General features: G+C 44.0%; 4 protein-coding genes across 5 annotated transcripts in view; 1 reads left to right on the top strand and 3 right to left on the bottom strand.

Moving 5' to 3' along the window:
• Nucleotides 1-15,522, top strand: part of LOC310738274 (uncharacterized protein) — a 259,060-nt gene that overhangs the window by 70,590 nt on the left and 172,948 nt on the right.
• LOC310738184 (histone H3.2) lies at nt 4,003-4,477 on the bottom strand. The gene has a single exon (XM_083563189.1). It carries the CDS (start codon nt 4,456-4,458, stop codon nt 4,048-4,050), a length of 411 nt encoding a protein of 136 aa, XP_083419315.1. The 5' UTR covers nt 4,459-4,477; the 3' UTR covers nt 4,003-4,047.
• LOC310738207 (histone H2A) lies at nt 4,964-5,409 on the bottom strand (the record flags this gene model as incomplete). The annotated part of the gene is made up of 1 exon (XM_083563210.1): nt 4,964-5,409. Exon 1 carries the CDS (start codon nt 5,348-5,350, stop codon nt 4,964-4,966), a length of 387 nt encoding a protein of 128 aa, XP_083419336.1. The 5' UTR covers nt 5,351-5,409.
• Nucleotides 5,900-15,522, bottom strand: part of LOC310738146 (histone H1-like) — a gene marked incomplete at its 3' end in the record, with an annotated part of 232,655 nt that continues 223,032 nt past the window's right edge. Inside the window, exon 2 of one of the 2 annotated variants that reach the window (XM_083563144.1) lies at nt 5,900-5,959. In XM_083563144.1, the coding sequence (XP_083419270.1) occupies nt 5,900-5,959 (60 nt within the window). Of the gene's footprint in view, nt 6,558-15,522 lie in introns of those variants that run through there. The other variant, XM_083563145.1, reaches the window with a different exon arrangement.

The raw sequence follows: 15,522 nt of genomic DNA, 5'->3' as shown, positions 1-15,522 counted from the left end.
GTTCGGTGGACGTTGTAGAGCTTGACTGCCATCGTGTGGCAATGTTTACATGTTGCAGAAAAATGTAGATTAAAGAAATTGATGCTCACATCATTTTGTGTGATTATTGTGTATGGAACAGCCATTTACTCTAAGGTTTCGCATTAAAAGTTTGAGATGAGATCAGAAAAAACAAACACACAAACAAACAAACAACATTCACAAATTAAACCTTAAAAAATTAGTCCAAAAACATTTCATACTAGTGTTTAAGGGTATACAGGGTTTCTTCCTAAAATGAACTGTGAGTCCCTTTTTGTCTCGCTTCGTGTTTATCTAATAGGCCAGTAGAACACGTCATATATATCAAATTGCACTAGTGCCCATAACTATAGTCACAAGTTCCTAGATCATTTGAATATTTGTGTGCGTGTGTTTGTTTGTTTGTTTTTTATTTCTTGCTCTTCCCAAATCTCTTCTTTTGTCCAATGTTGCACAATATCCTGGAAAGTGTCGGTATATTTGTACTGTGTTACAATTTGAAGAGAGAAACAGAGTGAGAGTCAATAATGTCACATTAGAATAACATGTGTCTCTCTCTCTCTCTCTCTCTCTCTCTCTCTCTCTCTCTCTCGCTCTCTCTCTCTCATTTCAGCAAGTTGTTTGTTGAATTTAGCTGAGCTTATACTACAGTTAGCCCTGTCAACAGCTTGGCATCAGCACACATCTCTGTAACTGGACCCTGGACTTGCTTGAACACCTTCACCTCCTCCAGTCCCACACTCAGGGATGCGTATTGTACCCTTACTTATATTCACTTTTCCACTAATGAGTGCTTACCTGCCTAGGCCTTAGAAAGCATCATCAAGTTTGCTGATGACACCACGAATGGTAGGCCTGATCAGAGGTAAAGATGAGACGACTTTCAGGGAGGAGATCCAGCGCCTAGTAATTCACACCAACAGAGATGTTGTGGAGTGTGAATTCAGCCTCAAGTTACTTCAAGTCCTTATCTTCGAGGATCTCACCTGGTCACTGAACTCTTCTCTCTACTTCGCACATCCATGACTTTAGTACCACTCATATTACATCACTTCAATACCAGAAACTTTTTAAATGCGTTTCTTGCACATCCTTTCTGAACTGCTGCTATATTGCTCCTTTGCAGAACACTTTTTCTTTTTCTTTACATTTTTGCTACTCTTCAATTTTGTTCAATTTGTCTTGTCACAACAGGTTCACTGGCGGAGCTATTATGTGTTTTATGGATTGTCCTGCACTGACTTGTGTTGTTTTGCACTGTCTTATGTTGTCTTTGCACTGTTTGCACCAGGTTGCACACATGCACTTTATGTGGCAAGGACACTTACCAGCCCTGTGTGTTCTGTTTCTGGAATTGTTGTTTAATGTAGCATCAGGGCTGGGATGCGAAGGTTCCGTTGTCTCATTTCACTGTGTACTGCGTCAGCTATATATGGTTGGAATGACAATAAAAGCTTCTTGACCTGACCTCTTGACTTGTCTCAACAACGCCTGTGATTGCTGAGGACACTTTAAAAGTCCTGTCTGTGCTACAGGATACTGGAGAACTTCTACAGCTGTACCATTTCTGTGTGGTACAGCAACTGCACTGCTCCAGGCCCTATAAAATAAAATGGAAAATGAAAATCTCCCAATGAATCATTGGCACTCAGCTCCCCATCTTGGAGAACATTCACAAGAAACACTGTCTGGAAAGGTCAAGTCAAGTCAAGTCAAGTTTATTTGTATAGCGCTTTTCACAACAGACATTGTCTCAAAGCAGCTTTACAGAAAACAACAGTGAAGGTGAATAGTGTGCTTTTGTCCCTGATGAGCAAGCCGTGGCGACAGTGGCAAGGAAAAACTCCCTTAGATGATATGAGGAAGAAACCTTGAGAGGAACCAGACTCAAAGGGGAACCCATCCTCATATGGGTGACATTAAGAGTTTGATCATAAATCTTTCAACAATACAGAACAATTTGTGATCATCATAGATCCAGCATCAGCTTCTCCATGCCAGGGCCTTTAAACACTCGGCATCTACTTCTCCATGATCATCCATAGGTCCATAATCTTCACGAGGTGGGACGTGACTGGAGCTGGCCAAACCTCAGGATGCCTCGGGATGGGGAGAGAGAGAGAAGCAGTGGAGAGGAATTAGCGTAGCTGCTGTTCATGATATTAACAGCACAAATTGATAATGTGCATGTGATCATGTATTCTGGAGCACAAGGTTATGATGTGATGTGTGTGATGTGTGTGATGTGTAGGCTTTGCTAAAAAGATATGTTTTTAATCTGCACTTAAACTGGGTGAGTGTGTCTGAGCCCCGAACACTGTCAGGAAGACTATTCCAGAGTTTAGGAGCTAAATGTGAAAATGCTCTACCGCCTTTAGTGGACTTTGCTATTCTAGGAACTACTAGAAGCCCAGAGTTTTGAGATCTCAGGGAGCGTGGCGGATTGTAGCGTGTTAAGAGACTGGATAGATACATGGGAGCCAAACCATTTAGTGCTTTATAAGTGAGTAGCAGTAGTTTGTAGTCTATTCGAAACTTAACAGGAAGCCAATGTAGGGACGATAAGATTGGGGTTATATGATCGTATTTTCTTGACCTAGTAAGAACTCTTGCTGCTGCATTCTGAACTAACTGAAGCTTGTTTATTAATGACGCAGGACATCCACCTAGTAATGCATTACAGTAGTCTATTCTGGAGGTCATAAACGCATGGACGAGCTTCTCTGCATCGGATATAGACAACATGTTTCTTAACTTAGAAATATTTCTAAGGTGAAAGAAGGCTGTTTTTGTAACTTGATTGATGTGATTTTTAAAAGATAAGTTGCTGTCTAAAATAACTCCCAGGTCTTTTACCGTTGAACTAGTAGTTACAGAACAAAGTGCGCAGCAGTTGTCTGTGCAGAGCTCACAAGATCATCAAGGACCCTTCACATCCCAGTCACAAACTGTTTAACCTCCATCCATCAAGATCCAGATACAGAAACATACGCACCAGAACCAGCAGGATCAGGTACAGCTTTATTTCCATCCACCATCACCACACTGAACTCTACACTACACCGTTAGATCACTGTATAAGCACTGTATATGTAAATGTTACATATTGTTTTTTGTATACTCCGCATTCTCTACACATATTGTGCCTCACTTCCATCTGCACTACTATTATATTTGTGTATCTGTATATACCTTACTGTACATCCTGCCACATTCATGTATATACAGATATATATTTCTATCTATCTAACGAACCTCTGAGCAGATGCTAAATGCATTCTCTTAGCTCTGTACATGTATCTTGCACAATGACAATAAAGTCAACAATAAATCTAATCTAAAATATAATATAAAATTACACTAGTGTCCATGAGTACTTGGAGAGGGCCACTATTCATTCATTTCATTGTGTTGCTCTTGGTATTGCACATTTTCCCACACAAATACATATACACATATACATGTGTGTGTGTGTGTGTGTGGTCAGGTTTGGACGTATATGCACGACAACGAAAGAGAACATACATACAGTGCTTTAGATTCATGTTATGTCAAATTGTTCCTAACGCATAAAAACATGTTTAAATGGTCAGAATCGTAGTCAGCATACTAAAGTTATATGTGAGAGAATTAATACTATGATGAATGCAATTTTTTTGTTTTGTTTGTTTTTTTGTCTCCCTTAGAATACAAACGATAACACGAGAATGGGAGGTGACACTTTGGCCACAAGATGGCAGTCACGCTCCGTGCAGAACAGCAAGCGACCTTCTTTTTGCATTTATTATTATTATTAATATTATTACTGTCGCCAAGTATTAAAATAATCTATAATAAAATACACAAAATGCTCAGCGACAGAGCCACAAAATCAGAGGTTTGCCGAAGCACTCCAATCTAAGAACTAGTTATATATATATATAAAATCATTTGTTTAAAACAACCACGGTATAGACTTGTTCGTTTTACTGAGACAATGAGGTGGCTCTTAAAAGAGCCTTTGTGTATACTGGACAGAGTTATTGTTTAAGCGCGCTCTCCGCGAATACGGCGGGCCAGCTGAATGTCCTTGGGCATGATGGTCACTCTCTTGGCGTGGATGGCGCACAGGTTGGTGTCCTCGAACAGGCCGACCAAGTATGCCTCGCTCGCCTCCTGCAAAGCCATTACAGCGGAGCTCTGGAAACGCAAGTCAGTCTTGAAGTCTTGAGCAATTTCTCTCACCAGGCGCTGGAAGGGCAGCTTGCGGATGAGCAGCTCAGTAGACTTCTGATAGCGACGGATCTCTCTCAAAGCCACGGTGCCGGGCCTGTAACGGTGAGGCTTCTTCACGCCGCCGGTAGCCGGAGCGCTCTTGCGAGCAGCCTTGGTGGCGAGCTGCTTCCTGGGCGCCTTGCCACCAGTGGATTTACGGGCAGTCTGCTTAGTTCTTGCCATAGCGTTGAGCTGTGCACTTCGCGGAAGAAAAACTGAATAAAAAGCGCTAGCAAACGCTGGCTTTTTAAGCCTGAACGACGCCTCGCGTTCATTGGGCGTCTCGAAACCTCTCGTCTTGCATTGGATCGATCGCTACACGTCACTCGACGATTATTGGCTTAGACCTAGTCAGCGCCACAGTTTGAACACCCCACCCACCCTCCCTCCCTCCCTCGGCTCTCTTGCACAGCACTGTTTTCCTCTGTTCTATAGTTACACAAAGACGGCCGTCGCAATTTGGAAAAAAATTAAAAATACTTCGTTATATTTATGCTTCTAAGTCACTAATGAGAATGGCATGATTATTAGACTATTCCAATGGGTTTTATTAAATGTGATTCTCTTGGGTGCAACTTTCTAGAATGAATACAATTATATACACAAAGTAACAAACTTGCACTTTTTGAGTCAAAGTGGGTGGCTCTTAAAAGAGCCTTTGGGTACTGACAAACAGCATTGGACGTCTTTACTTGGTCTTGACAGCCTTCTCAGTCTTCTTAGGCAGAAGTACAGCCTGAATATTAGGCAGCACACCACCCTGAGCGATGGTCACTCCGCCGAGCAGTTTGTTCAGCTCCTCATCGTTACGCACGGCGAGTTGCAAGTGTCGGGGAATGATACGAGTCTTCTTGTTATCACGGGCAGCGTTACCAGCCAACTCCAGAATCTCAGCGGTCAGATACTCCAGCACAGCCGCCAGGTAAACGGGAGCGCCGGCACCGACGCGCTCAGCGTAGTTGCCTTTACGCAGAAGCCTGTGCACACGGCCTACAGGAAACTGCAGTCCTGCCCTGGATGAGCGAGTCTTGGCCTTGGCCCTGGCTTTGCCACCGGTTTTGCCTCTTCCACTCATTTTGCTGTAGATCAGATTTGTTCAAGGAACAAGTCGATAATAGTGAACGCTTCGCGCTGAAAACTCAGTGATATAGGCAACACAGCCACTCTCTCATTGGCTTAGAACACCATGTGATCAACATCCAATCACAAATGCACAAATGGTGACACTCATTCAGCTTTAGCCTAACAACCCCCCCCCCCCCCGCACACACACACACACACACACACACACACACACCTCCCCTTCCCTAATAGTCTCTGTGTGTGTGTGTGTGTGTGTGTGTGTGTGTGTGACTGAGGATTGAGCGCGCGCTCATGGGAGACACAGGTATCAGGAAACAACATTCATGTGAAATGTGTACAACGACACATATATCATATAATCATAAGCATCTCTATAACTACTACATAGTTTGCGTATCCATATGTCATAAATCCCTATCTTGTATTCGCTTTCACTTTCATCATGGGAGGATTCAAAATGTTGCTCTTTGGGGGAAAATATAGGTGGCTCTTAAAAGAGCCGTTTAGTTAAGGTAGAGATGAAATAAACAAACAAACATGTTTACTTCTTCTTGGGCGCTGTCTTTTTCGCCTTTGCAGCCTTGGGCTTCGCCGCTTTGGGCTTCACGGTCTTTGCTTTCTTGGGGCTCTTGGCTGCTTTTTTAGGAGTCGCCGGCTTTTTCGCTTTCTTCGGGCTCTTGGTGGGTTTTTTAGCAGCCGCTGCGGGCTTCTTTGCCTTCTTCGGGGACTTCTTGGCGGCGGCAACAGGTTTCTTGGCCGCCACCTTCTTGGGCTTCTTCGCCGCGGCGGGTTTCTTCGCCTTAACAGCGACGGGCTTCTTCGCCTTAGTTGCGGTCTTCTTTGCGGGCTTCTTGGCTTCGGTCTGCTTCTTGTTTAGCTTGAAAGAGCCAGACGCGCCGGTCCCTTTGGTCTGTAGAAGAGTTCCCTTCAACACGAGACCCTTGACAGCGAGCTTGACGCGGGAGTTGTTCTTCTCCACGTCGTATCCGCCGGCGGACAAGGCTTTCTTCAGGGCGGCGAGCGACACACCGCTCCTCTCCTTGGACGAGGAAACCGCTTTGACGATGAGCTCGCCGACGCTGGGGCCGGCTTTCTTGGCCCTCGACGCTGCTTTCTTTTTCGGCGCTTTAGCCGGCGCGGCGGCGGGCGCGGGAGCAACTTCTGCCATCTCTCTAGTATCTGTAGTATCTCAGTGCGAGTCAGACTCTGTATACGCTGTGTAACACACAGAAACCTCCCGCCCCTCTGCTGGTGGGCCGGTCTTAAAACCGAGCATGAGAACGTTGTAGACTCAACCGGGCAGCCGCCGCTTCCGCGACACGCTCGCGAGTGTGTTTTCTCGCAGCGTTTCTCGTCGTAAATAAGACGCCGAAGACAAGATCCCGCGCTATTATGCACACATTTCGCGCGTACGGGCTTGCAAGTGTTCCGCGAGGCCCGTCATGGCCGAATAGAGAGCAGTGGTCGCTCTCGTTTTGCACGGAAGTGCACCGCGCGCCTGGCGCTCGAGCCGGCGCTCGGCGCATTTTGTGCAGAGTGCAGTGTAAAAAGGGGTGAGTTACATCCATGTCGGCGGAACAGCGTGTGTTTCACGTGAACGGCGAGCCTTGTCAATGTGTCTGACGCATTGACAGTGTGTGAATGCTGTGCGTAGTATTGGGAACGCTGGCTCTTGTGGGCTGTGTGAAGCACGTGTTAGTGTATGGAGCAGGTGTGCAAACTCCCCGTGTGCCTCCCGCAGCCGGACTCCCTATGTCTTTGTCATCGTCTGGTCTTCGCCACTAGGCATGGCACGCCTCGTGCATGGCCCCGTGCTCTAGTAGTCCCAGGCCGACAGGTGTGCCTCGTTGCCCGCTTAACCCTAATTCCGATCAGGTCAGGCTGTGCTAACCCTAATTCGAACAGTGCCAACCCTAACACTAACTCCATGTCATTCAGGCTGCGCCAACCCTAACTCTATGTCATTCAGGCTGTGCTAACCCTAATTCGAACAGTGGCAACCCTAACCCTAACTCCATGTCATTCAGGCTGCGCTTACCCTAATTCGAACAGCACTAACCCTTACCCTGTTCCATTCAGGCCGCTCTAACCCTCAATTGAAAAGTGGTAATCCTAACCCTAACGCTGAATACCTTTGTGCTGCACTAAGCCAAACTCAAATTAAGTTGTTCTGCTATGGCCTTAATGTGAAACACTGTTGTACTACTACAGCTCTAAAGCTAACTATGTAGTCTTACTATGACTCCAATTCAAAAGATGTTGTGCTACTATGGCAGTAATATAAATTATGTCGTGCGGCCATGGCCCAAATTCAAATTATGTTGTTTTACTATAGCCCTAATTCAGATTCTGTTGTGCTACTATGCCTCTGAATAGAAGTATGTTGTGCTGCTATGGCCCTGATGTGGATCAATGTTCTTCAACTATAGCTCTAATGATAATTCTGTTGCGCTACTATGATTCTAATTAAAAATTTTTTGGCCAACTATGGCTCTAAGTCAAATGATGGCGTGCTACTGTAGTTCCAATTTAAAATATGTTGTGCTGCTAGGGCCTTGATGTCAAACACTTTTGTGCTACAGTAGCTCTAATGCTAATAATGTAGTGCTGATGTGACTCTAATTAAAATTATGTTAGCCAACTATGACTCTAATTCGAATTATGTTGTGCTACTATGGCTCTAATTCAAATAATGTTGTGCTGCTATGGCCCTAGTGGGAAACACTGTTCTGCTACTGTGGCTCAAATTCAATTCATGCTGTGCTGTCCTGGCCCTGATGTAAAACACTGATGTGCCACTGTAGCTCTAATGCTAATTATGTAACGCCGATATGACTCCAATACTAATCATGTGGGCCAACTATGGGACTAAGTTAATATATGTTGTGCCTCTAGGGCCCTAATATGAAACACTGTACTGCTACTATAGCTCTAATGCTAACTGTGATTCACATCACGGACCTACCAGCACAACATAGGTAGCATTATAGCCATAGTAGCAGAACAATGTTGTGCTACTATGACTTTAATTCAAATTCGGTTGTGCTGCTAGGGCCCTGATGTGAAACACTGTGCTGCCACTACAGCTCTAGTGCTAATTATGTTGTGCTACTATGACTCTAATCCAAATTATGCTCTGCTACTATGGCTCTAATTCAAATCATGTTGTGCTGTTATGGCCCTAGTGGGAAACACTGTTCCGCTACTGTGGCCCAAATTCAATTCATGCTGTGCTGTCCTGGCCCTGATGTTAAACACTGATGTGCCACTGTAGCTCTAATGCTAACTATGTAATGCTGATATGACTCCAATACAAATCATGTGGGCCAACTATGGGTTGGCCCTAGTAGCACAACACAATTTGAATTAAAGTCATAGTAGCACAACATTGTTCTACTACTGTAGCTCTAATGCTAACTATGTTGTGCTACTATGGCTCTAATACAAATTATGTTATGCTGCTAGGGCCCTGATGTGAAACACTGTACTGCTACTATAGCTCTAATGCTAATTATGTAGTGCTGCTATAACTATAATTCAACTTATGTTGGCCAACTATGACTCTAATTCAAATTACGTTGTGCTACCATGGCTCTAATTTGAAATATGTTGTGCCTCTAGGACCCCGAAGTAAAACAATGTGCTGCTACTATAGCCCTAATGCTAATTGTGTAGTGCTGCTATGACTCTAAGTCAATTTATGTGGGCCAACTATGGCTCTGAGTCAAATTATGTTGGCCAACTATGGCTCTAATTTAAATTTTGTTTTGCTGCTATGGCCCTAGTGGGAAACACTGTTCCGCTACTGTGGCCCAATTTCAAATAATGTTGTGCTGTCCTGGCCCTGATGTAAAACACTGTTGTGCTACTGTAGCTCTAATGCTAAATATGTAGTGCTGATATGACTCTAATACAATGTACAGTGTGCTACTATGCCTCTCTTTCAAATTATGGTGTGCTGCGAGGGACCCTAGCCCTGATGTGGCTACGGGGCTACAGGGCCCTGGTGTGAAACATCAGGGACCTAGCAGCACAACATAACTTGAGTTAGAGTCAAAGTTAGCATTAGAGCTATAGTAGCAGAACAATGTTGTGCTACTATGACTCTAACTCGAGTTATGTTGTGCTACTAGGGCCCTGATGTGAAACACTGTACTGCTACTATAGCGCTAATGCTAACTGTGTTTCACATCAGGGCCCTAGCAGCACAACATAATTTGTATTATAGCCATAGTAGCACAACATAGTTAGCATTAGAGCTATAGTAGCAGAACAACCCTAATTCGAACAGTGCTAACCTTAACTCCATGTCACTCAGGCTGCGCTAACCGTAATTCGAACAGTGCCAACCCCAACCCTAACCCTAACTCCATGTCATTCAGGCTGCGCTAACCCTAATTCGAACAGTGCCAACCCTAACCCTAAACCTAACTCCATGTCACTGAGGCTGCGCTAACCCTAATTCGAACAGTGCCAACCCTAACCCTAACCCCAACTCCATGTCACTCAGGCTGCGCTAACCCTAATTCGGACAATGCCAACCCTAACCCTAACTCCATGTCACTCGGGCTGCGCTAACCCTAATTCGAACAGTCCCAACCCTAACCCTAACTCCATGTCACTCAGGCTGCGCCAACCCTAATTCGAACAGTGCCAACCCTAACCCTAATTCCATGTCACTCAGGCTGCCCTAACCCTAATTCGAACAGTGCCAACCCTAACCCTAATTCCATGTCACTCAGGCTGCCCTAAGCCTAATTCAAACAGTGCTAACTCTAACCCTAATTCCAATCAGGTCAGGCTGCACTAACCGTAATTTGAACAGTGCCAACCCTAACCCTAATTCCATGTCACTCAGGCTGCTTTAACCCTAATTCGAACAGCACTAACCCTTACCCTGTTCCATTCAGGCCGCTCTAACCCTCAATTGAAAAGTGGTAACCCTAACGCTGAATACCTTTGTGCTGCACTAAGCCAAACTCAAATTAAGTTGTTCTGCTATGGCCTTAATGTGAAACACTGTTGTACTACTACAGCTCTAAAGCTAACTATGTAGTCTTACTATGACTCCAATTCAAAAGATGTTGTGCCACTATGGCAGTAATAGAAATTATGTCGTGCGGCCATGGCCCAAATTCAAATTATGTTGTTTTACTATAGCCCTAATTTAGATTCTGTTGTGCTACTATGCCTCTGAATGGAAGTATGTTGTGCTGCTATGGCCCTGATGTGGATCAATGTTCTTCAACTATAGCTCTAATGCTAATTCAGTTGCGCTACTTTGATTCTAATTCAGATTATTTTGGCCAACTATGGCTCTAGGTCAAATGATGGTGTGCTACTGTAGTTCCAATTTAAAATATGTTGTGCTGCTAGGGCCTTGATGTCAAACACTGTTGTGCTACAGTAGCTCTAATGCTAATTATGTAGTGCTGATGTGACTCTAATTAAAATTATGTTAGCCAACTATGACTCTAATTCAAATTATGTTGTGCTACTATGGCTCTAATTCAAATAATGGCGGCTGCTATGGCCCTAGTGGGAAACACTGTTCCGCTACTGTGGCCCAAAATCAATTTATGCTGTGCTGTCCTGGCCCTGATGTTAAACACTGATGTGCCACTGTAGCTCTGATGCTAATTATGTAACGCCGATATGACTCCAATACAAATCATGTGGGCCAACTATGGCTCTAAGTTAATATATGTTGTGCCTCTACGGCCCTGATGTGAAACACTGTGCTGCTACTATAGCTCTTTAGCTAATTATGTAGTGCTGCTATGACTCTGTTAATTTAATTGGGCCAACTATGGGTCTAATTAAAATTATGTTGTGCTGCTAGGGCCCTGATGTGAAACACTGTGCTGCTACTGTAGCTCTAATGCTAACTGTGTTTCACATCAGAGCCCTAGCAGCACAACATAATTTGAATCAGAGCCATAGTAGCAAAACATAGGTAGCATTAGAACTACAGTAGCAGAACAATGTTGTGCTACTATGACTTTAATTCAAATTGTGTTGTGCTGCTAGGGCCCTGATGTGGAACACTGAGCTGCTACTACAGCTCTAGTGCTAATTATGTCGTGCTACTATGACTTTAATCCAAATGATCTTGGCCAACTGTGCTGTCATGGCCCTAGTGGGAAACACTGTTCCGCTACTGTGGCCCAAATTCAATTTATGTTGTGCTGTTATGGCCCTAGTGGGAAACACTGTTCCGCCAATGTAGCTCTAATAAAAAATATGTAGTACTGATATGGCTCTAATTCAAAGTACGTTGTGCTACTATGGCTCTCATTCAAATTATGGTGTGCTGCTAGGGACCCCAGCCCTGATGTGGCTACAGGGCCCTGGTGTGAAACACTATACTGCTACTATAGCTCTAATGCTAACTGTGTTTCACATCAGGGCCCTAGCAGCACAACATAACTTGAGTTAGAGTCATAGTAGCACAACATTGGTTTGCTACTATAGCTCTAACGCTAACTATGTTGTGCTACTATTGCTCTAATTGAAATTATGTTGTGCTGCTAGGGCCCTGATGTGAAACACTGTGCTGCTACTGTAGCTCTAATGCTATCTGTGTTTCTCGTCAGGGCCCTAGCAGCACAACATAGGTAGCATTAGAGCTACAGTAGCAGAACAATGTTGTGCTACTATGACTTTAATTCAAATTGTGTTGTGCTACTAGGGCCCTGATGTGGAACACTGTGCTGCTACTACAGCTCTAGTGCTAACTATGATGTGCTACTCTGACTCTAATCCAAATGATCTTGGCCAACGATGGCTCTAAGTCAAATTATGCTCTGCTACCATGGCTCTAATTCAAATCATGTTGTGCTGTTATGGCCCTAGTGGGAAACACTGTGCCGCCAATGTAGCTCTAATGAGAATTATGTAGTACTGATATGGCTCTAATTCAAAGTACGTTGTGCTACAATGGCTCTCATTCAAATTATGGTGTGCTGCTAGGGACCCCAGCCCTGATGTGGCTACAGGGCACTGGTGTAAAACACTATACTGCTACTATAGCTCTAATGCTAACTGTGTTTCACATCAGGGCCCTAACAGCACAACATACCTTGAGTTAGAGTCATAGTAGCATGTTCTATGAACATTGTTCTACTACTATAGCTCTAATGCTAACTATGTTGTGCTAATATGGGTCTAATACAAATTATGTTGTGCTGCTAGGGCCCTGATGTTAAACACTGTACTGCTACTATAGCTCTAATGCTAATTATGTAGTGCTGCTATAACTATAATTCAACTTATGTTGGCCAACTATGACTCTAATTCAAATTACGTTGTGCTACCATGGCTCTAATTTGAAATATGTTGTGCCTCTAGGGCCCTGATGTAAAACACTGTGCTGCTACTATAGCCCTAATGCTAATTATGTAATGCCGATATGACTCCAATACAAATCATGTGGGCCAACTATGGCTCTAAGTTAATATATGTTGTGCCTCTAGGGCCCTGATGTGAAACACTGTGCTGCTACTATAGCTCTAATGCTAATTGTGTAGTGCTGCTATGACTCTAAGTCAATTTATGTGGGCCAACTATGGCTCTGAGTCAAATTATGTTGGCCAACTATGGCTCTAATTTCAATTTTGTTTTGCTGCTATGGCCCTAGTGGGAAACACTGTTCCGCTACTGTGGCCCAATTTCAAATAATGTTGTGCTGTCCTGGCCCTGATGTAAAACACTGTTGTGCTACTGTAGCTCTAATGCTAATTATGTAGTGCTGATATGACTCTAATTAAAAGTACAGTGTGCTACTATGCCTCTCATTTAAATTATGGTGTGCTGCGAGGGACCCTAGCCCTGATGTGGCTACAGGGCTACAGGGCCCTGGTGTGAAACATCAGGGACCTAGCAGCACAACATAACTTGAGTTAGAGTCATAGTTAGCATTAGAGCTATAGTAGCAGAACAATGTTGTGCTACTATGACTCTAACTCGAGTTATGTTGTGCTACTAGGGCCCTGATGTGAAACACTGTACTGCAAATATAGCTCTAATGCTAACTGTGTTTCACATCAGGGCCCTAGCAGCACAACATAATTTGTATTATAGCCATAGTAGCACAACATAGTTAGCATTAGAGCTATAGTAGCAGAACAACCCTAATTCGAACAGTGCTAACCCTAACTCCATGTCACTCAGGCTGTGCTAACCCTAATTCGAACAGTGCCAACCCTAACCCTAACTCCAGATCATTCAGGCTGTGCTAACCCTAATTCGAACAGTGCCAACCCTAACCCTAACTCCATGTCACTCAGGCTGCGCTAACCCTAATTTGAACAGTGCCAACCCTAACCCTAACTCCATGTCACTCAGGCTGCGCTAACCCTAATTCGAACAGTGCCAACCCTAACCCTAACTCCATGTCACTCAGGCTGCGCTAACCCTAATTCGAACAGTGCCAACCCTAACCCTAACTCCATGTCACTCAGGCTGCGCTAACCCTAATTCGAACAGTGCCAACCCTAACCCTAACTCCATGTCACTCAGGCTGCGCTAACCCTAATTCGAACAGTGCCAACCCTAACCCTAACTCCATGTCACTCAGGCTGCGCTAATCCTAATTCGAACAGTGCCAACCCTAACCCTAACTCCATGTCACTCAGGCTGCGCTAACCCTAATTCGAACAGTGCCAACCCTAACCCTAACTCCATGTCACTCAGGCTGCGCTAATCCTAATTTGAACAGTGCCAACCCTAACCCTAACTCCATGTCACTCAGGCTGCGCTAACCCTAATTTGAACAGTGCCACCCCTAACTCCAGGTCACTCAGGCTGCGCTAACCCTAATTCGAATAGTGCCAACCCTAACCATAACCCTAACTCCATGTCACTCAGGCGGCGCTAACCCTAATTCGAAGAGTGCAACCCCAACCCTAACTCCATGTCATTCAGGCTGCACTAACCCTAATTTGAACAGTGCCAACCCTAACCCTAATTCCATGTCACTCAGGCTGCTTTACCCCTAATTCGAACAGTACCAACCCTAACCCTGTTCCATTCAGGCCGCTCTAACCCTCAATTGAAAAGTGGTAATCCTAACCCTACCTTTGTGCTGCACTAAGCCAAACTCAAATTAAGTTGTGCTGCTATGGCCTTAATGTGAAACACTGTTGTACTACTACAGCTCTAAAGCTAACTATGTAGTCTTACTATGACTCTAATTCAAAAGATGTTGTGCCACTATGGCAGTAATAGAAATTATGTCGTGCGGCCATGGCCCAAATTCAAATTAGGTTGTTTTACTATAGCCCTAATTCAGATTCTGTTGTGCTACTATGCCTCTGAATGGAAGTATGTTGTGCTGCTATGGCTCTGATGTGGATCAATGTTCTTCAACTATAGCTCTAATGCAAATTCTGTTGCGCTACTATAATTCTAATTCAAATTATTTTGGCCAACTATGGCTCTAGGTCAAATGATGGCGTGCTACTGTAGTTCCAATTTAAAATATGTTGTGCTGCTAGGGCCTTGATGTCAAACACTGTTGTGCTACAGTAGCTCTAATGCTAATTATGTAGTGCTGATGTGACTCTAATTAAAATGATGTTAGCCAACTATGACTCTAATTCAAATTATGTTGTGCTACTATGGCTCTAATTCAAATTATGTTGTGCTGCTATGGCCCTAGTGGGAAACACTGTTCTGCTACTGTGGCTCAAATTCAATTCATGCTGTGCTGTCCTGGCCCTGATGTAAAACACTGATGTGCCACTGTAGCTCTAATGCTAATTATGTAACGCCGATATGACTCCAATACTAATCATGTGGGCCAACTATGGCTCTAAGTTAATATATGTTGTGCCTCTAGGGCCCTAATATGAAACACTGTACTGCTACTATAGCTCTAATGCTAACTGTGATTCACATCAGGGACCTACCAGCACAACATGATTCGAATTAGAGCCATAGTAGCACAACATAGGTAGCATGATAGATAGATAGATACACAGCAACGAAATGCAGTTTGGCATCTACCAGAAGTGCAAAACTTAGCAGTCGTGCAAAAGTGCAGATAAACATCTAGCATATTTACAGTGCAGATAACTATCTAGCATATTTACAGCAAGTGGTATATATGAAAGTATATACAGTGAATAAATATAAAGGCTATTTGAGTGTAGAGATGTGTGG

This window comes from Silurus aristotelis (genome assembly GCF_946808225.1).
Source record: "Silurus aristotelis genome assembly, chromosome: 15".
In the NCBI taxonomy this organism is placed as follows: domain Eukaryota; kingdom Metazoa; phylum Chordata; class Actinopteri; order Siluriformes; family Siluridae; genus Silurus; species Silurus aristotelis.
This window is presented reverse-complemented; position numbering and strand designations above follow the sequence as displayed.